Below are 21,358 nucleotides of genomic sequence, written 5' to 3'. Positions count from 1 at the left end.
CTCAGAATACAAGGACATCCCTTTAGAACGGATATCAGAAGGAATTTCTTTAGCCAGAGGGTGGTAAATCTGTGGAATTCATTGCCACAGACGTCTGTGGAGGCCAAGTCACTAGGTATATTTAAAGTGGAGGCTGACATGTTCTTTATTAGTAAAGTCATCAAAGATTACGGGAAAAAGAGAGGAGAGTGGGGTTGAGAGGGATAATAAATGAGCCATGATGGAATGATGCAGCAGACCAAATGGACTAATTTTGCTCCTATGTCTTATGGCCTTGTTTTAAGAAAAACATTCAAATCACTAAGTAAGGAAAAGGAAGAGGAAACATTTACCCTTTTATCTTCTTATCATACAGTATTTAAATAAATGCTGTTCAGCTCTGGCTGTTGAACACCAAAGAATTAATGTGCAGATTTTAAAATCTATTTCCAACTGTTTTTCTCTTACAACTCACATATTTAGAGAGGCATACAGGGACAAATAAGGATTGGATTTTAATATTTTTGCCTTCAAGCAATAATGATAATAAGTAAGGAAAGATGCATATGATTAACAACTGATAAATAAAGTTGCAAATATTATTTTAGATTGGGGTATTTTCACTCTTCCTGTGTAATCTGTTAAAGAATTTTGAAAACTTCTTGTTCAAAAATCAAACACAGACAGATTATAAATAAAGACTGAAATAAAACAGAGAAGTACCTCTAACTCTTGTTCAGCTTCCAAGTTCTTTAACTTCCTAATTTCACTCATTTCAGCTATTGGACATTCCTCAGTTCCTGTGAGGGAACGATTAGTTCTGCGATGCTGTTGATCAGTAATCTGTAACAAGACATATTGGTCACAGGACCAACTAAATTTAGAAAGCACTGATTGATTCAGAAAGTACAAGAACAATGGAATCTGTGTGATTTTAATTAATTTAAAACATAACATGAAAACAAATTTGCCTTTCAATTCTTCTGTGAAATCTACAAAACAATCTTACATGGAAAATGCAGAAATAGCATTAAGGGGTAAAAGGACAAATTAATTTTTGAGTATATATCCTCGATTCACATTCAAAGCTGAAAGACAGGAAAAGCAAGGAGTTAAATACCATGTCAGAGACTTGAGTACAGAAACCAGTCTGAGGAATGCTATATTGCTGAAAGTATCTCTTGTCAAATCACAGCTGTCTGCTTTCTCAGGTGTACATGGAAGTTCTAATGCCTCTTAAGCAACATTGAAAAATATGTCACCTGGATGTTATTAAGTAATGTCAATAAAAGCTTAAGTATAAAAATAGTGACTTTTTAAGCACAAGACATAAGAGTTGGTGAGTAAATCAGATACAGTAAATTGTGCCTTGTTTGTGTTTTCTCGCCCTTTCTCTGTGCATCAGGTGTTGGTCTTTTTAAAATTTTTTTAAAATTGGGTTCTTTCAGTTTTCTTGCTTTGTGGCTGCTTGTAAACAAACAAATCTCAAGATTTATGCATTCATTGATAATAAGTGTACTTTGAAACTTTGGTAGAATCTAGGCACAAGTCAATGAGACTGCTTAAAAGAAATTTGGACAGATAAATAATTCAGAAAGGTTCTGGAGGAAATGGGATAAACTTAGATAGACAACTTAGTTGGTATGGATGAGTTGTGCTGTTAGTATGCTGTGTAACACTGAAGCATTCTGATTGTCCTAAGATCAGGAAAGATGACAAGAGGATCAGGCAGGAACAAATTTCAATAGGACAGAGAATGAGAAAAGAAAGGTAAAAAGAAACAACTAATATCACAAACTAGAGGAACAAAGTAATTAATTGAACAACCTACTTAACGGAACGCTAGATCAACTTAGTGAATCAAGAAAAAGAAATTAAACGAACATTCTGCAGAACAGGTGGAAAAGGAGAAAAAGACAGAGGGAGGGCTATGCAAAGATGCATGGAAAAATGAAAAATAAAGCTGAGGAAGAAAATGAACAAATGTAAATGGACTAGAGTAGGAAAGACAGATGGAAATTAGAGGAGTGCAAGAAATTCAATTGACAGAATCACTAATATAGCAGGAAGATACTACAAGCAGCAGTTAAAAACATGCATATATTTTCCCTCTGTCAAAGGAAAACATTAGGGAAAAATTGGAACGAAATCAATTAAATGGTTTCTCATGGGATGAGATGGGTGGTAACAAACTGAGCAGATAGGTGCTTGACTTATAAGATACCTAGGTAATAGATGCAGGTATACCAGGAATGTATATTCATAAGTTTGCTAGGTAGCAGAAACCATTGGAAGACTTGTTGGCAGTGATGGGTACAGACTAATTAAGAGGAAAGGTTAAAGAAAAATCAAACCCATGTGCAAGTAAAACAGATTGAAACAAGAGGTCTTTGCCAGAAAGACCTCTTGCTGGCCCGTAACGAAGTTGAAGGATACAAAAAGGATTCTGCTAAGAGATAAAATGATTAACAAAGCTGGGAAATCATGTTTTGCTAGATGGGTGGAATCACAATCTGCAGGGGAAAAGACCATCAACCACAATAATTGCATTCTACAAGGAAATAGGATGAAAATACATTTTGATTAACCTGCTTTTTATCAGCATACCTGCAACACTCGCGTAGGACCATCAGGAATAACTCGTAAAGAAAGAATTCCTGAACCAGGTCTCATTTTCTGGTTTATGAACTGTTGCTCGACAGGAACTGGTTCGAGACCTAAGGTTGGTTCTGGACCAAGTACTACTTCAGCTCCATCGTACAACCCTGAAATGCCTCTGGTTACCTGGATGAACAATCATATAGATTTAATATTCTTTATATATCAGACTTTCACAAAAAGTTTCAGTTGAAGCAGTCCTAACCTGAAATTGCTAAATCAGGGGTTCCCAACCTGGGGTGCCCGCACCCCCAGGGGGTGCGAGATGGAATTTCAGGGGGTGCGACAAAGAGCGGCTTGTGTACTTGATTGCCAAGTCACGAGTCATCACTCAGCCAGCTGCCAGTGTGCCTTGAGAAGTGGTAGTAACATTTGTCCCAAGCACACTCCAGTCTCCTGCTGCCCGAGTCGAGAGAGACGTAAACTCACTTCAGTCTCCTGCTGCCCGAGTCAGCGTTGAGGAGTCTCATCAGTATTACCTGGGAGTTACACCACAGAGTTGAGGAGTCTCATCAATTTATTGTTTACAATTTTTTCTGAATAAATTAGAATCTAATTGCTCAATTTATATTTGCATTTTATGCACTGAGTTAGAAGCTTGTTTTTTTAAGTTCAATTTGTTTCATTTGTATGTGGTTCAAAAATTAGAAATTAGACCATCTTCAAATGTGATATTACTTTTGTAAGGGGTGCGAACATTAATCAAACATTTCCTAGGGTTGTGGGGCATAGAAAAGGTTGGGAACCACTGTGCTAAATGTTCTGGGAACACATGACTTGAATACAGCTGCAAATGAGCCACACATGCTTTGTTCAGTTGATTTGTTAGATCATTTCAAATGCATATATTTTCTGCTTAAAGCATGGAAACCAACATTATGTTCCGCTTGGCTATCACCACTATGTAGGTTGATCTAGATCAAAGTTCACTCATTACCGAAAATTATGACGCTCATTCACTTGATAAGACACTGACAGCCTTGCCCCTCACATTGATTTAATGATAGAGGAAATCTGATTCATTCTAGCCTCAGCATTCTTTCAGACGGCTGTGCACTTAGGCACGTAGGTGTTAACTCTATTTGCCAGCTCCTCAATAAATTTCCATTCCTTTCTCTCCTTTACAGCCTCTTTAAAACCTGTATACTACACGTAGCACCAGACTTTCAATGACCATCGTGAAATACCTGTCTTTATTACAGTGTTGTTTCTGTTTCATCTGTTTCTGTTTCTGTAGAGCTCCTCAGGATGCCTTCTTGTGTTGAAATTGGAAGACAATGCTGTAAACCTGACTGACTGTTCAAGTGCTACAACTACAATGCAAAGTTTTCAAAACTAGCACCTTCTGAAGTGATCTGAATAAAAACAAAATCTTCAGCAATTTGCCTATCCCAGGTTTATTCTGCACAAAAGTACAGCATATTTACCTAGAAAACCAAATAGTACATCGAACACAACATGCAGTGAGCAGTAAATCACTAGCCCTCACGCTGTCTTAATGGTAAGTTTTGCTGTATCCACCAGCAGTGGCTTGCTGCCCAAAGTCCTCTCAGTACAAATTTTCTTCCTTCAAAATACCTGCGAACAGTTTCAAACCACAGACCAGCAAGTTTAATTCTGAATTTATCTCAGCCAGTTGAGGTGCTGCAGTTGGTCTTCGTGTTACTTAGGAAGAGGAAAATGTGTTACTTGCGAATTTTTGATGAAACATAGAGTAGCAAATAAGAACAGAATTAGGATCAAAGGTGAATTCTAAAATTTACTAATGCTTGTGAAGAACATTTGCAAACACAAGGTACTCGAGCAAAACCCCTTAAGAAAGGAAAATAAAAATGATTTGTTAGCCTTCCTTATTTAGGGAATTGAGTTCAAGAACTGCGAGATAATGTTGCAGTAAAAACTCTCATTAGACTACACTTGCCGAGTATTGTATTCAGTTCTGATCGCCTCATTATAAGAAGGATGTGGAAGCTTTAGAAAGGATGCAGAGATTTACCATACCAGGATGCAGCCTGGATTAGAGAACATATCTTATGAGGAAAGACTGAGCGAACTATGGCTTTTCTCTTTGGAAAAGAAGGATGAGTTGGGACTTTGATAAGAGACATTGATAGAGTGGACAGCCAGTGCCATTTTTCTGGGGTAGCAATGGCTAACATGAGAGGACATACTTTTAAAGTGATTGGTGGAAACTATAGGATGGATGTCAGAGGTAACTGTTTTTTTTACACAAAGAAAGTGGCAAGTGGATGGAATGTATTCTTAGGTATGGTGGTAAAGGCAGATACATTAGGGATGTTTAAGAGACTCTTATGATGGCCATGGTGGATTTGAAATATGTAAGCAAACATCAAGTCACTTTTATTGTCATTTCAACCATAACTGCTGGTACAGTACATAGTAAAAATGAGACGTTTTACAGGACCATGGTGTTACATGACACAGTACAAAAACTAGACTGAACTACGTAAAAAACAACACAGAAAGCTACGCTAGACTACAGACCTACACTGGACTGCGTAAAATGCACAAAAACAGTGCAGGCATTACAATAAATAATAAACAGGACAATAGGGCAAGGTGTTAGTCTAGGCTCTGGGTATTGAGGAGTCAGATAGCTTGGGGGAAGAAACTGTTACATAGTCTGGTTGTGAGAGCCCGAATGCTTCAGAGCCCTTTTCCCAGATGGCAGGAGGGGGGAAGAGATTATATGAGGGGTGCATGGGGTCTTTCATAATGCTGTTTCCTTTGTGGATGCAGTGTGTAGTGTAAATGTCCGTGATGGCGGGAAGAGAGACCCCGATGATCTTCTCAGCTGACCTCACTATCTGCTGCAGGGTCTTGTGATCTGAGATGGTGCAATTTCCAAACCAGGCAGTGATGCAGCTGCTCAGGATGCTCTCAATACAACCCCTGTAGAATGTGATGAAGATGGGGGGTGGGAGATGGACTTTCCTCAGCCTTTGCAGAAAGTAGAGACGCTGCTGGGCTTTCTTTGCTATGGAGCTGGTGTTGAGGGACCAGGTGAGATTCTCCATCAGGTGGACATCAAGAAATTTGGTGCTCTTAACGATCTCTACCGAGGAGCCGTCAATGTTCAGTGAGGAGTGGTCGCTCCGTGCCCTCCTGAAGTCAACAACCATCTCTTTTGTTTTGTTCACATTAAGAGACAGGTTGAATGGGTCAAGGACAATGGAAATAGACAGATCAATTGTCTGTTTCTGCCAAGTGCTTGGAGATTGAGGTTGCCATTTGGTGGAACTGTTTTACGTCTTCCATTGTGCGTGTTAGTTGCTTGGCTTGATCAGTGTTTTAAAGACAATGATGCGTCAGGTAATCTGCTAGAGATAATTTCTGAATAAGAAGTTATTTGTGGAGGTCTCAAGATGGCGCTCATGGAGTAAACCGCATCTAGGCTTTGCTCCAAACCTTTTACGTTTTTTTTAACCTACAAACACCCCTTAAACTTATTTTAAAGGGGTCTAAACATATAGAATTTTTTTAAAAACTATTTGAATTACTCTCAACCCGCTGAAATGTCTAGAGCAAAAGAACCGAAACAGACGAAAGAACCGTTAACTTTAGAAGTTGTTGTGAAGTTTATAGACGCTAGATTTGATGAATTGGAGAAAAAATTACTTGGAAGATTTGCACAGTATGACAATCGCTTGAGATCACTCGAAGAAAAGTTCCTGACCTTTTCACGGGAATCAAATGAACAACAAGCAAGCATTTTGGTTCTTGAAGAAGCTGCTCGTAAGAAGGATCGTATAATCGAAAAAATGCAAGAAGAGCAAACTTCGACGATCCAACAGATGGATCGCTATAAAGCTAAAATTACTGATTTGGAAAATCGTTCTCGAAGACAAAATCTTCGGTTAATTGGAATCCCGGAAAAATTTGAAAGCGGTGATCTGACCGTTTTCTTCTCCAAATTTCTAGTGGATGTCCTGGGCGAAGATGTCCTGGATAACCCCCCATTAATCGATCGGGCTCATAGAGTCTCTAGATATCGGGCAGATTCAAGTCTGAAACCACGGCACATAATTCTCAGGATCCATTATCCTCACATCAAAGAACGACTGATTCGTGCGGCTCGTAAAAAAGGTATGATAACCTATCAAAATTTTAATTTTCGCATTCTGGAGGACTATAGCCCCGAAGTACTACGGGCTAGGCTGGCTTTCAGATCGGTTATGTCGAATTTTCACCAGAAAGGCTACAAGCAAGCGTTGCTGTTTCCAGCACACCTGAGAGTCACCCTTCAAGATGGATCTTTTCGGCTGTTTAAATCGCCAGCGGATGCTCAAGGTTTCCTGGAACAATGACATTTGATCGGGCTGATCAATGTAATCTAGCCTATAGATTTGGATCTGGTATAGATTGACGTTTGGGTTCTTTTTTGATACGGTTCATATATATTTCTTATATACGATTAAAGCTCTCTTTTTTCTACCGGGTTTATTCCGATTTCATATTTTTATATATTACTAACCGATTAATGTTGAAGATGACCTATTAGGGTTATTTTTTTTTCTTTTTTTTAATCGATATACGCTCTTTTTTTACATTTTTAGCATTTGAATATTAAGATTTGGAAGAATAAAATGGCGTTTCTTCTTCCCGACAGACTCCAGTGTCTGTAGCGTCATAACTGTTTTGATCTGTTCGAAAGTGTTAAACCTTCATTTATTGTTTTAATTTTTTTAACCCTTTTGATAATATACATTTATAACACTAATTTTATATTTTAATTTTTCCTATATCAACCCTTTTTTTTATAATGTGGGTTGTTTGTATTTTTTTTAACTTTGTTACGTCTGAGTTGCCGTCTTGAGACAAGGGGGTAATTTTAGTATTAGATCGCTCGCTTGCCTCTGTTTGGCTTTTTTCCTGGGGTTTTGAGGGTGGTGGGAGGGAGATTTTTCTTTTTTTTCTTTTTTCTGCTTGCTTTTTGCTTAGTTTTACTTCATGGGCTTATATGAAACTACTAAAATGGCTGCGGTGCTGTGACTTCCGGCTTCCCTTTGAACTTACTTTCCCCTTCCGAGTTCATGAGTTCACTTTTCTTTTAAACCTATATGTTAACTGTAATATGTATTGTCAATATGGATAAGACTATTAACTTTGTTTCTTGGAATACTAATGGTTTAAATCATCCGATTAAACGGAAAAAAGTATTCAAAGTATTCCATAGAATGAATGCGAATGTTATTTTTGTACAAGAGACTCATGTTAGGAAGGTGGATAGTCAGAGGTTGTTTAGGTTTTGGAAGGGCCAACAGTATCACTCAAATTCGCAAGCCAAAGTGAGAGGTGTTTCTATTTTTATAGACTCATCAACTGCTTTTATACATTATGAAACAATTTCAGACCCGCAAGGTAGATTTTTGCTTATTACTGGGTTGCTTTTTAATCAAAAAGTTGTTTTAGTTAATGTTTATGCTCCAAATACTGACTGTCCTGAATTTTTTAAATGTTTATTTACATCCTTTCCTAATTTGAATCAATACAGATTGATAATGGGCGGGGATTTCAATTGTTGTTTAAACCCTTTGATGGATAGATCCAAACCCATTCAAACTTTTCCGAACAAATCGGCTTCTCTTATTAATTCTTTTATGATTGATTCAGCTATCTGTGAAATCTGGCGTTTTCTACACCCTAATGATAAAGAGTTCTCATACTTTTCCCATGTGCATCATAATTACTCAAGGATTGACTACTTTTTCATTGATCAGCACTTCCTTACAGATGTCATGGATTGCAAATACGACTCTATTGTTATATCTGATCATGCACCTTTGAAGTTATCTATTAAGGTGACGGATTCACATATTAGTACTAAAAGTTGGAGGTTTAATTCTGTTTTACTGCAGGACTCTGACTTTATTAACTTTATTAAACAGCAAATTGATTTGTTTTTCTCAATAAATTCCACAGCAGACATCTCTAGTGGAACTCTCTGGGATACTTTTAAGGCATATATTCGTGGACAGATTATTTCATATTCTGCCGGAGTTAGGAAACGAACTAACTCTAAAATATCAACATTAGTTGATAAAATTAAGGCAATTGATAAGATTTATGCATTGACCCCTAGTAAAGAACTTTATAAAGAAAGGGTGGAACTTCAAATGGAGCATAGTTTATTGTTAACCTCTTCGATTGAAAGTCAGTTAATTAAATCGAAAGCTCAATTTTATACATATGGAGATAAGTCTGGTAAATTACTAGCTAACCAATTGAAAATTGTTTCGGATAAGCGACAAATTACTAAGATTCGTAAACAAGATGGTACTCTGACGATTGATCACAAAGAGATAAATACAGCCTTTCAAGATTTTTATAATTCTTTATATCAATCAGAATGTACTAAAGACTCTTCTATAATGAGTGAATTTTTAAGGAAATTGAATATTCCAAAAGTAACTGCTGAGGATAGTGTAATTTTGGATACACCTATTACGGAGTCTGAAATAGAAAAGGCCATTTTCTTAATGAACTCGGGTAAAGCTTCGGGCCCAGATGGTTTTTCTGCAGAATTTTTTAAATCCTTTTCTTCTATACTTTCTCCTTGGCTTTGTAAAATTTTTAAAGATGCATTAAGTATAGGTAAACTACCACAATCTTTTTATGAAGCTTCTATTTCTTTAATTCTTAAAAAAGATAAAGATCCCACTGAATGTGCATCTTATCGGCCTATATCTTTGCTGAATATGGACTTTAAGATTTTTAGTAAAATCCTGGCTGTTAGATTAGAAAATATATTGCCTCGGATTATTTCTGAGGATCAGACTGGATTTATTAAAAATCGTTATTCATCTTTTAATATTAGAAAATTAATTAATATTGCTTATACTTCTTCATCTAAAATCCCAGAATGTGTCATCTCCTTAGATGCCGAAAAAGCATTTGATAGAGTCGAATGGTCATATTTATTTAATACTTTGCAACATTTTAATTTTAGTTCAAAATTTATATCATGGATTAAATTAATATATCAGAAACCTTTAGCTTCGGTTTTCACTAATAATCAAAGATCCCCTTTTTTTCAACTATTTCGGGGTACAAGGCAAGGTTGTCCTTTAAGCCCTTTATTATTTGACATTGCTTTGGAACCCTTGGCTATAGCTATTCGTGAATCACCCAATATTTTAGGTATTACCCGCGGGGAGACGATGTATAAGGTATCATTATATGCAGATGATTTGTTATTATATATATCTGATCCTGAAAGATCTATTCCTGCTATTTCTTCTTTGCTTGCTCAATTTAGTAACTTCTCTGGGTATAAATTGAATTTTAATAAGAGTGAACTTTTTCCATTAAATATGCATACTCCAATTTATAATCGGGTACCATATAGAATTGTTACAGACTATTTTACTTATTTAGGTATTAAAATTACTAAAAAACATAAAGATTTATTTAAAACTAATTTTTTGCCTTTAATAGATCAAATTAAGCAACTTGCTAATAGGTGGTCCCCACTATCTATGTCTTTGGTAGGTAGAATTAATGCCATTAAGATGATGATACTACCTAAATTTTTATACCTATTTCAAGCATTACCAATTTTTATTCCTAAATCTTTTTTTGATACAGTTGATTCTAAAATATCGTCGTATTTGTGGCAGAACAAAAATCCTAGGTTAGCTAAAAAATATTTACAGAAGCCTAAGAAGGAGGGCGGTTTGGCTCTACCAAACTTAAGATTTTACTATTGGGCAGTTAATATACGGTATTTGATATTTTGGACACAAGAATCGACTACAGTTGCTGGCCCACAATGGGTAAATTTGGAATGTAAATCTGTGCAAGATTTCTCATTGATTTCAATCTTAGGATCTTCACTTCCCTTTTCGTTATTTAAAATGAATAAACAGATAACTAATCCTATAGTCAAGTATACATTACGAATCTGGTTTCAATTTCGTAAATTTTTTGGTTTGAATAAGTTTATACTGTCAAGTCCTATAACAGCTAATTACTTTTTTCGACCATCTTCCATAGATCAAGCCTTTTATTTATGGAAAACAAAAGGTATAACATGTTTTCGTGATCTGTTTTTGGATGATAACATTATGTCCTTCGAACAATTATCTAATAAATATAATTTATCTAAAACCCATTTTTTTAGATATCTACAAATTAGAAATTTTTTATATAATGAACTAAAGTCTTTTTCGAAAGAATGTCCATTGGACATTACAGAAAGAATTTTAGCTCTTAATCCTTGTCAAAAGGGTCTTGTTGCTATCATTTATAATATGATTATGAATCTACAACCAGATATATCTGAAAAAATTAAGAAGGAATGGCAGGAAGAACTGCATTGCCCTATTTCTACTGAGCAATGGGAAAAAATTTTATTATTGGTAAACTCATCCTCTATATGTGCTAAACATACTCTAATACAATTTAAGGTCGTACACAGAGCTCATATGTCTAAAGATAAACTTGCTCGATTTTACTCGTATGTTAATCCAACCTGTGATAGATGTCATTCTGATATAGCTTCGTTGACTCATATGTTTTGGTCCTGTCCTTGCTTACATAACTATTGGAAAGATATTTTTAATATTATTTCAAGAGTTTTAAATATTAATCTCCAACCACACCCTTTTACTGCAATTTTTGGCCTACCAATGATGGATAATAAGTGTTTATCCGCTTCATTCCAACGAATGATTGCATTTATTACACTAATGGCTAGAAGATCCATTTTACTGAATTGGAAAGAAGCCAATCCTCCAACAGTATCTCAGTGGTTTTCCCAAACTATTTCCTGTTTAAGTTTAGAAAAAATTAGAAGTGTGGTTTTCGATCCTTCAGTTAAATTTGAGGAAACTTGGAGACCATTTATTCAGCATTTTCATATGAATTAAACGGTCTGATCCTGAACCTTATTGTCACTATCCTGAATTGTGTGGATGGAGGTTGGGAGTCATAGGCACTACTGTATATATATATAACATTATACGATTGCCCATGTTGGTTAGTTTTTTTTTTCTATTTAGTTGTTGTTTTTTTTTGTTTTGGGGGGGTTTTTCTTAATCATTTATATTATTATATGAGTTTGAGAGATTCTATGTATGGATCAATATATATTTGAATGTTTATCAATCTATTATGTACTCTCAAATGTCTTGTAACAATATTTTTCTTCTGTTTTTTTTCAAAAAACTAATAAAAAGATTTGAAAAGAAAAAGAAGTTATTTGTGAGATGTTCTTTGGTTGGATATAATATTCAGGTTTTTGACCGTTAGAGTCAGCATCTGTTTTGCATGAATCAAGCTCATTGCTGATTGAAAACCAACAGCCATAAATTATTGATTGCCACTTGCTGGGAAGAAGACAATAAATAGATGCTGGCCTGGAGCAGAGCCAATAAAAAGATGTTAAAGGTCAGATACATAACCTACAGCCAATGACACTGGAATGCAATATTTGAAATGGTAAGGAATGAATATAAAAGTGGACACTTTGAGCATGCTATCTGCGATAACTCCACCATCGCAAGGAAGAACCCCTACTCCAGGGGCTGAGAGAAGAAAGGATCGATCATCTGGCCAAAGGATATCCCTATTTCAGCATTATAAATTGCACAAGTTGTCTGAGTGATTATTGGTACAGAGGGAACAGTAGTATACACGTTCTAAACTGTTGGCCCGGGCTCAACATAGTTACGTTGTTGTTTGTGCAGAGATACTAACATGTGAGTTTCGAATAATTATGAGTTGCCTAGTGAATCTCCTAACCTAGTTCCGTTGACGAACAGTCAACACATAGATAGGCACATGAATGAAACAAAAATGAAGGGCTATATGGGAAGGAAAGGTTAGATTGATCTTAGAGCAGGTTAAAGGTCAGTACAAAATTGTGGGCTGAAGGGCATGTACTACACTATTCTATGAGAAACAAAAAAAACACGAGTTTTCAAGTTGAAACAAGCTACTTGGTATTGGATAGCTGATAAGCAACTAGCTTTCGAGTTTATTTCCGCTTTGAGAACGTTTTCAGATATTTATAAAAACAGCATGGATTTGTAAAATAAATTGATCATGATGGCATCTGTCTGTCTTGAAGGGCAATGGAGTGACCTCTCCAGGGCACATGCCTAGGCAAACAGTATGGAGATCCTGGGATGTTCAGTCGTCAAGATCCCCCTTCTCAGCCTCACCAGTGAAGTCCAAAAGTAGGCGAAGGAATATGTTTGGCACCACCTTGGATGAAGGAGCTTCCAAGAAGGACGTTTAATCGCCTTAGGGGCTCCTCTCTGGATTTTTTTGTCTGGGTTTACTGCCGTCGCCTATGTCTCTCTCTCAAATCTGCCCACAAGAGAGTGGGTCTATTTACCCATAGCTGGGGCAAAATAAAGGTCATATTAAATCTATATTTCATCTAGTTTTGGTGTCAGTGGAAGAAATATGAAAATATGGATGTATAGTCAAAGACAGAAGGTAGTGGTCAAAGGGACTTGTTCTAGCTGGAGGTCTATGATTAGTGGTGTTCTGCAGGGATCTGTACTGGGACCTCTGCTCTATATGAAAATGTGGATGGGTGGGTTAGTAATCTTATAGGTAATATGAAGATTGGTGTCGTTTTGGATAGTGTAGAAGAGTGGCAAAGAATACAACGGGATATAGATCAGTTGAAGATACAGGCAGAGAAATGGCAAATAGAGTTTAACCTGGCTAAATGTGAAGCGTTGCACCTTAGTAGGTCAAATACAGGGAGGCAGTACACTGTTAAGAGCAAGATTCTGGACAGTGTTGATGGCAGAGGGATCTTGGAATCCTAATTCATTGCTCCCTGAAAGTGGTTACACAGGTTGATAGGCTGGTTAAGAAGGTATATGGCTTGTTTGCCTTTGTTAGTTGGGGCAACATTCAAAAGTCAGGAAATTATATTGCAGCTTTATAAATCTCAAGCTAGGACACATCTGGCGGATTGTGGACAGTTTTAGTCATCCCATTACAGAAAGGACGTTGGAGCTTTGGAGAAGGTGCACAGGAGGTTTATCAGGATGTTGCCTGGATTACAGTGCTGTAATGAGAGGGTAGACAAACCTGGGTGGGTTTCTCTGGAGCAGCGGAGGCTGATGGGAGACCTGATGGAGGTTTACAAGATGAGAGGCATAGATAGAGTAGACAGAGAGTATCTTTTTCCAAGGGTTGCAATGTCTAATACCAGAGGGCAGATATTTAAAGTGAGGTGGGGTAATTTCAAAGGAGATGAGAAGCGCAATTTGTGGGTGCCTGGAATGTGCTGCTTAGGTAGAGGCAGAAGCATTTGAGACTTCTATGAGATGTTTAGATAGACATATGAATATGAGGGAAATAGAAGGATATGGACATCACGTAGGCAAAAGATTAGTTAGCCATTTGATTACTAATTCAATTGGTTTAGCACAACATTGTGGGCTGATGGGCCTCTTTCTGTGCTGTGCTGTTCTATTAATATTTAAATGATTAGTGTGACAAATGAAATTTGATACTGACAAATTTGACATCCATTATGGACTGAAGAACATTTTAAACAATGAAGTATTATAAACACTGGAAATACAAAGGTGTTTAGGAGCCAGTGTACATCAGTCATTAAAATCTTGCAGACAGGCACAGGAAGTAAACATAAAAGCTGAATGCATACAGAGTACATGGGGGTAGATGTTATGCTCCAGCTATACAAAGCCCTAATTAGATGATGGCCTGAAGAATTAGGGCACTTTTGGGTACCATCTCTTAGAAAGAACATATTGTTTTAGTAGCAAATGCAGCATAAATTACCCCTTAACTTCCAATACTGATTTATAAGACCAGTCAGTGCAAATTAGGATCTATTCCTTTGAAGTTAGAAGGTGGTGATTTGAAAGTGGGGATTTGATATTTTAGTTGAAGTAACATAATGTCACAGCTTAAATACAAACATAAATTTCTGTTACTTTTGATTAAGACAGTTTATGGCATGCTGTCCTGGTTGCGGGATTGTGTTCAAGAGCCACGAGATGATGTTGCAGCTGTACAAAACTATGGTCACCCCACACTTAGAATATTGGACTCAGTTCCTGTTGCCTCATTAGAGGATGGAGGAGGAAGCTTTAAAAAGGGGTTATAGAAGAGATTTATCAGGATGCTGACTGGGTAAGAGGCCATCTTATGAGGAATGGTTGAGGAACAACTGCTTTTCTCTTTGAAGCAAGGAGGATGAGATGTGTAAGATTGTGAGAGGCATGAACAGAGTGGACAGCCAGCACCTTTTTCTCAGGGTGGCAACGGTCAATACTAGAGCACATCTGTTTAAGATAAATGGAAGAAAGTTTAAGTGAGATGTCCAAGGTAGGTTTGCTCTTTTTTTTTTTTACACAGAGATGGTGGGTGTCTGAACTCACTGCCCGGAGTGGTGGTTGAGGCTGATACAATAGGGGCATTTAAGAGACTTTCAGATAGGCACATGAATGTAAGTAAAATGGAAGACTATGGGCTATGTAGCAGGGAAGGGTTAAATTGATCATGGAATAGATTTATATGAGTCAGCACATCATGGGCTGGAGGGTCCTCACTGTGCTATACAGTTCTAAGCATAATTCTCTATTCTCCACGTATAGGTTTATAAAATTTCTGCAAATACAAAGTTGATGTACTCGTGCTTACTGCTCTGCCATTAGTAATGTTTGGGAGTTACCCAAATTAATAAATTAAAAGCAACATACCCAAGTTGAATTTCTTAAATCAGGATTCTACTGTGGTGTTTCAATACCAAACTAAATCCATTGACAAAAAGAAGGGTCCTCAAATCATCCTCTGTGTCATCTCCCACCACCACCATTCTTAGCTCCTAACATTAAATTCTGCAACCTACAAGGACCGGCACAATCACTTTCTTATTGACTAAGCAACTGCTGAAAGCAGACTCGAGAATTTATCTTGGCACTGCCATCGCTCTCACCTGCACTACCATTCTTGATTGGCCGCAGCTCAGACGCCCATCTTGGAAATACCAGCTCTGGGTGGTGCTGCGACGCCGCTCTGGCTTTCTCACCATCAGTGGTTCAAACCTGCAAACAGAAAGAAGTAATGAAACATACACAGATGATGTACCTTCAACTAGGTATAAAATGTAGCTTTCTTGATAACTGATTGAATAACTATGCTGCTTGATGTAATTATAAAAACAGAACAGGAAATCTTATGCTCAGTGCTGGGTTGACGCAAATCCAGGGTGACATCAGGACTGTAACATTTAACCTCTCAACATCCCTGAACTAATGGGGGGAAAACTTCCTCCGTTTAATCCTATCAATCACCATCTCCTAGACCATGTATCTAAGAATTTTGGAAGTTAACTGTTTCAGATCGAGTTGGAATGTCTTCTACCAACTGGAAAAACAGTCAGTCTGTAATCAGTAGGCTGAAGAATGGTCATTTGGATGAGCAACTGCTGTGCAAAATGCATTGACTTTATAAGAGGAAAGATAAAACTAACATAATTCATAACAGCGATGAGATATACTTTATTCATTCATTAGAATGGAACAACTAAGTATTGAACTGTGGCAGCCAATTATTCAAAAACCAGACAATTAAGACTGAACCATCTAGAAAAAGTAATTTAATAGACTTTAAAGTCTTATTATTGTAGGCACTACTCCACCACTGAACATTCTAAGGAATGACTATTCAATATTTAATTCAGAGAGGCAATCAAGAAAATACTCGTATATTTAAGCATCCTCATGCTGTACTTGATTAATTGAAGACAAACTGGCCATTGACGATTACGAGATGTAGCACAAGACATAAACAGTAATCAATACCACTATTATTGAGATAATGATGGTCTGAAAATTAACTTTTGTCTCTTACATCGCTTCAGCTTTGTCATACTTTACCTGCAGTCGGTGACAGCACTCAAGCCTGCAATATCAAGGACCAATCCAGAATTTGGTTGTTTATTAGAAGAGGGTTTGTTGGGATTATGAGGTGGAGAAGAACCCTCGTGGCATAGCATCCCACTTTCAGTCATGCGCCAAAGCTGTGATCGTTTACCTGGTTCCTACATTTACAAAGATTTGAGTAGAATTTTACTATGTTTTACAGGCAAAGCAAGCAAGATACATGCTAATCAAAGTACGACGATTTTTTTTTCTGTCACTGAATAGAGTCAGTTCAACTGCAATATTTTTTTCCTGATTGCCCTCCATTTATGCCCAAAACTTATCTATGATTTACCAGCTACAGGTTGAGGAGACTAACTATCTCCAGTAACTTGATGAACTTGCTATTCTTCATGTGCAAACATTTACATTGTGTGCTAAATCATTATACGTCCATGAAGGCATTACAAATGACATCAACTTGTGCTTTTAACCAACCATCATAAATATCTTCCAATGGATAGCGGGCTTGCAGAAACAAGCCCTTAAAGAAATGTACACACGTCAAATCAATTGTGTTCATTTAAGTTTGAAGCAGATAGGAACAATGCATGCCCGAATCACTTTTGTACAACTTCTATGAGCACACATAGAAAATTAAAGTTACAAAGCCTAGTTCTTTTAAAATGTTCCTATTTACAAAACATCTCCCCTACCTATTGTCAACATGATGATCTTTGATGAATACAGATATTAGCAATGTTGGTTATTCTACACTCAGCCTATTATTCGGCTACAACTCCAGAGCTGATGAAGTTTATCTATGACTGAAACATGGAAAGACCTTTATTCCTCTTTGCTCCAGCAAATATACAGAATTAAAATCCCTATAATTGCCAGAGCCATACAGCACAGTTACTAAATTAAAACTTTTCTTCCAAGACTCTTCATGTTTTACAGACCTTATTCTACAAATTTATTTTTTCCTGTGTAACTCAATCTTATAGCTCAGGTGAAATATGTCATGAAATTTGCTCTTTAGCAGCAGCAGCACACAGCAATATATAATAAAAATGTAAACTACAGTAAATATATGCTGCAGTGTTCATGGGCTCACTGTCCATTCAGAAATCTGATGACACAGGGGAAGAAGCTGCTCCTGAAACGTTGAATGTCTGTCTTCCAGCTCCTGTTACTCTTCCTTGATGGTAACAAAGAGAAGATAGCATGTCCTGGGAGATGGGGCTCCTTAACGAAGAATGCTGCCTTCTTGAGACATTGAGTTTTGAAAGTGTCCTGGATGCTGGGAAAGCTAGTGCCCATGATGGAGCTTCTAAGTTTACAACTTTCTCTAGTTTCCTGTGAAGTGGCTCCTCCATACTAGAAGCAACAAGTTTGAATGCTCTCCACAGTACATATGAAGAAATTTGCAAGTGTCTCTGGTGACATATCAATTCTCCTCAAACTCCTAATGAAATATAGCCACTGTCATGCCTTCTTTGTATTTGCATAAATATGTTGGGCCTAGGATAGATTCTCAGAGATGCTGGCACCCAGGAATGTGAAACTGCTCACCCTTTCCACTTCTAATCCCTAGATGTGGACTGGTGTGTGTTCCCTTGACTGCCCTTTCCTGAGTCCAATCAACTCCTTGGTGTCAGTGACACTGACTGCAAGGTTGCTGTTGCAACACTAACCAGCTAATCTATCTCGCTTATGTTCATTGCCCCCCTCCCCATCAACATCCAAAGTTCTGCCAATAATAGTTGTGTGGTCAGCAAATTCATAAATAGCATATGAGCTGTTCCTTAGCCACACAACAGTGGGTGTAGAGAGAGTAGAGCACTGAGCTAAGCACGTAGTCTTGTGGTTTGTTAGTGTTGACTGCCAATGAGGAGATGATGTTATTTCCAACCTGCAGACTGTGGTCTTCCATTGAGGAAGTCAAGGATCCAGTTGCAGAAGGACGTACAAAGGCTCAAGATTTGGAGCTTGTTGATTAGAACTGAGCGTGTGATTGTACTGAACGCTGAACTATGGTCAATAAACAGCAGCCTGGTGTAGGTATTACTTTGGTCACGACCAAGTGGAGAGCCAGTAAGACTGCCTCTGCTGTAGACCTATTGTGACAATAGGCAAATAGCCACAGGTCTGGGTCCATGTTTAGGCAAGAGTTGATTCTAGCCATGACCAACCTCTCAAAGCACTTCATCACAGCAGATGCGAGTGCCACTGGGTGATAGTTGTTGAGGTAGCTCACTCTGCTCTTCTTGGACATTAGAATGATTGTTGCCCTTTTGAAGCTGGTGGAATCCTCCGATTGCAGCAGTGAAAGATTGACGTTGTCCTTGAACACTTCTGCCAATTGGTTAGCACAGGTTTTCAGAGCCATACAAGGTACAACATAACAGCCTGATGCCTTGCAAGGATTCACCCTCTTGAAAGATGTTCTATTATCAGTCTCCAAGACAGAGATCACAGGGATTCATGTAGGTGTAGTTTTATTCTCCATTTCAAAGTGTGCACAAAAGATGTTTAGTTCATCTGAGAGTGAAACATCATGAATGGCTGTGATGCTAAGTTTCACTTTGTACGAGGTACTGGCCTGTAAACCCTACCAAAGCTGAGGTGTACCTGATTAGGTCTCTAACTTCAATCGCAACTGTTTTTCCCCTTACAATAGCCTTCTGTAGGTTGCACCTGGACTTCTTGTATAATTCTGGATCACTGGTCTTGAATTCTACAGCTCTAGCCCTCAGCAGTCTACAAATCTCCAAGTTCATCCACAGCTTTTGGTTTGAGTATATCCAATATGTTCTTGAAGGCACATACACACCCATATGAGTCTTGAAGTCAGTGACAACTGTGGTGGATTCATTCAGACTTGAATGAATTCCTGAATATTGTCCAGTCCACTGACTCAAAGTGGTCCTGTGAGTGCTCCTCCGCATCCCTTGATCATATCTTCTTGGATCTCATCACTGAAGCTGCCATTTTTAGTCTCTGCCTATAAGCTGAGAGTAGAAGTACAGCCAGGTGATTCGACTTTCCTAACTGTGGGTGTGAGGTGTCGTGCAAGTGGTCAAGTGTGCTGGGTCCTCTGGTTTAACAAGTGATATGTTGGTGATTGTTGTTCAGAGACTGCTTCAAGCTGGCCTGGTTGAAATCTCCTGCAATGACAGAGAAGGCATCAGGATGCCTGCTGATTATGTTGCTCAGCTCTTCCAGTGCCTGCCTGACGTTAACCTAAGGTGGAATGTACACTACTACTACGATGATGGCAGGAAACTCCCTAAGCAGATAAAATGAATGACATTTGATCATGAGATGGTCCAGGTCAGGTGAGCATTACTGAGACAAAACTGCCACATTTGTGCATCATGATGAGTTAAATCATAAAAGCACACTTCACCTCCTTTGCCTTTAAAAGACCGAGCTGTCCTGTCTTTGTGGAGAATGATGAAGCCATTGGTCTGCAGCATTGCAACCCAAATTGCAGGCATGAGCCATGCTTCCAGAAAGCCGAGTACACAGCAGCCTCTGATATGTCCCTGATAGAGCAATCTTGCTCTGAGCTCTTCAGTTTTATTTTCCAGAGACTGCACATTTGCCAGCATGATATTTGGGAGTGGAAGTCTAAGGTCTCTCCATTTTAATCATCCTCGTAGACTTGGGTGGCATCCTTGCTTCCATTTTCTTAAAGAGGAACTACACACATGACCAGAGTATGCTGGCAAAGGTTTGGAAACTTTTGAGTATCCAAAGAATTTTTTAAACATCTCAAAACGATGCTGCTTACTGAAGTATCCATGGCTGTGGCCATGAATTTCAACTGCATTACGCCTAAACGGGAATATTTGATGATTCCCATTGGAGCTGCATGCAAAGAGTTGTACCATCTTACCTGATGGTACTTGAGATGTCCTTGATGGTACATGCCCTTGAGATGTGTTGAATGACTTCATTTGTGTCACAGTAGTGCTATAATTAATATCAGTGTCCTAGGCTTGGAGGAGGTAAAACTCCTTAAGAATTTGGAACTTAATTGGCCTCATATGCAATATTTTCTCTGGGTCAAATAGTCTGATAACACCCGCTTTCTACTGGTTTCAGTGATGAATTGTTGAAGAGGTAGCACTATTCCCTTAAAGAATTGAAATATTATTAAGAGACAAAAGCAAAAAGTGCCCAAATATATAGTCAGCACAAAATAAAAAATAACTGCAACTTTTCTAGTGGATGTATCCAAGGCTTTTGTTCAATGTCTAGTGAAAATATCCCATGTTCCAAAGAAAGAACAGTTAAAGATATGATTTCTTCATAGATTATTTTTATTTTCCTTTACCTTTTTCTTTAGGATCACTCTTCCAGTTTTGGGTGCAACATCCAGAACTAATTCTGCAAATCTAATGTTTTTCTTCTCTGAACCTTGAGCAGCAGGTCTCCCAGAATATTCTCCATGCCTGATTTAAAACAAAGGACATTTTACAAAGCTAGATTGTGATGCATCTATACATAACCTTACACAACCTCAGCACATCTCCAAGTAACTTCCAGCAAATGATTAATATACTGTTAACATGAAACATACCAGCTAACATGATCCAGAGTAAGGCCCCAGAGGATCACATGAAATTTACTTTGGGAGTTTTAGTAGAAAAATAAATAGTGGGGGAAAAAAAACATATGTTATTTCCACTTGATAGAACAGAAGAGCAGACAGAAGATTGCCACCTTATCTGAAAACCTGCACTACCAGCAGGTGGTATCCTTGGCATTGCCAAATGTCAACCTTGACTGAATGTTGAACTCTCCTTATTAGAGCTTGAATTCCAAAA

The 21,358-nt window shown here is 37.8% G+C and overlaps 1 protein-coding gene across 3 annotated transcripts in view; it reads right to left on the bottom strand.

Annotated features, from left to right (window-relative positions):
* The window catches only part of vps13d (vacuolar protein sorting 13 homolog D), a 288,043-nt gene that overhangs the window by 87,246 nt on the left and 179,439 nt on the right, over positions 1-21,358 (bottom strand). For all 3 annotated transcript variants that reach the window (XM_073031774.1, XM_073031775.1, XM_073031776.1), the window contains 5 exons: positions 20,866-20,983; positions 16,536-16,699; positions 15,593-15,701; positions 2,587-2,763; positions 703-822 (listed from right to left, as the gene is read on the bottom strand). In XM_073031774.1, coding sequence (XP_072887875.1) covers positions 703-822; positions 2,587-2,763; positions 15,593-15,701; positions 16,536-16,699; positions 20,866-20,983 — 688 coding nt within the window. The remainder of the gene's footprint in view (positions 1-702; positions 823-2,586; positions 2,764-15,592; positions 15,702-16,535; positions 16,700-20,865; positions 20,984-21,358) is intronic.

This window comes from Hemitrygon akajei, chromosome 29, assembly GCF_048418815.1.
Source record: "Hemitrygon akajei chromosome 29, sHemAka1.3, whole genome shotgun sequence".
NCBI classification, from domain to species: domain Eukaryota; kingdom Metazoa; phylum Chordata; class Chondrichthyes; order Myliobatiformes; family Dasyatidae; genus Hemitrygon; species Hemitrygon akajei.
Note: the sequence above shows the minus strand (reverse complement) of the source record. Positions and strands in the feature narration are given on the sequence as shown.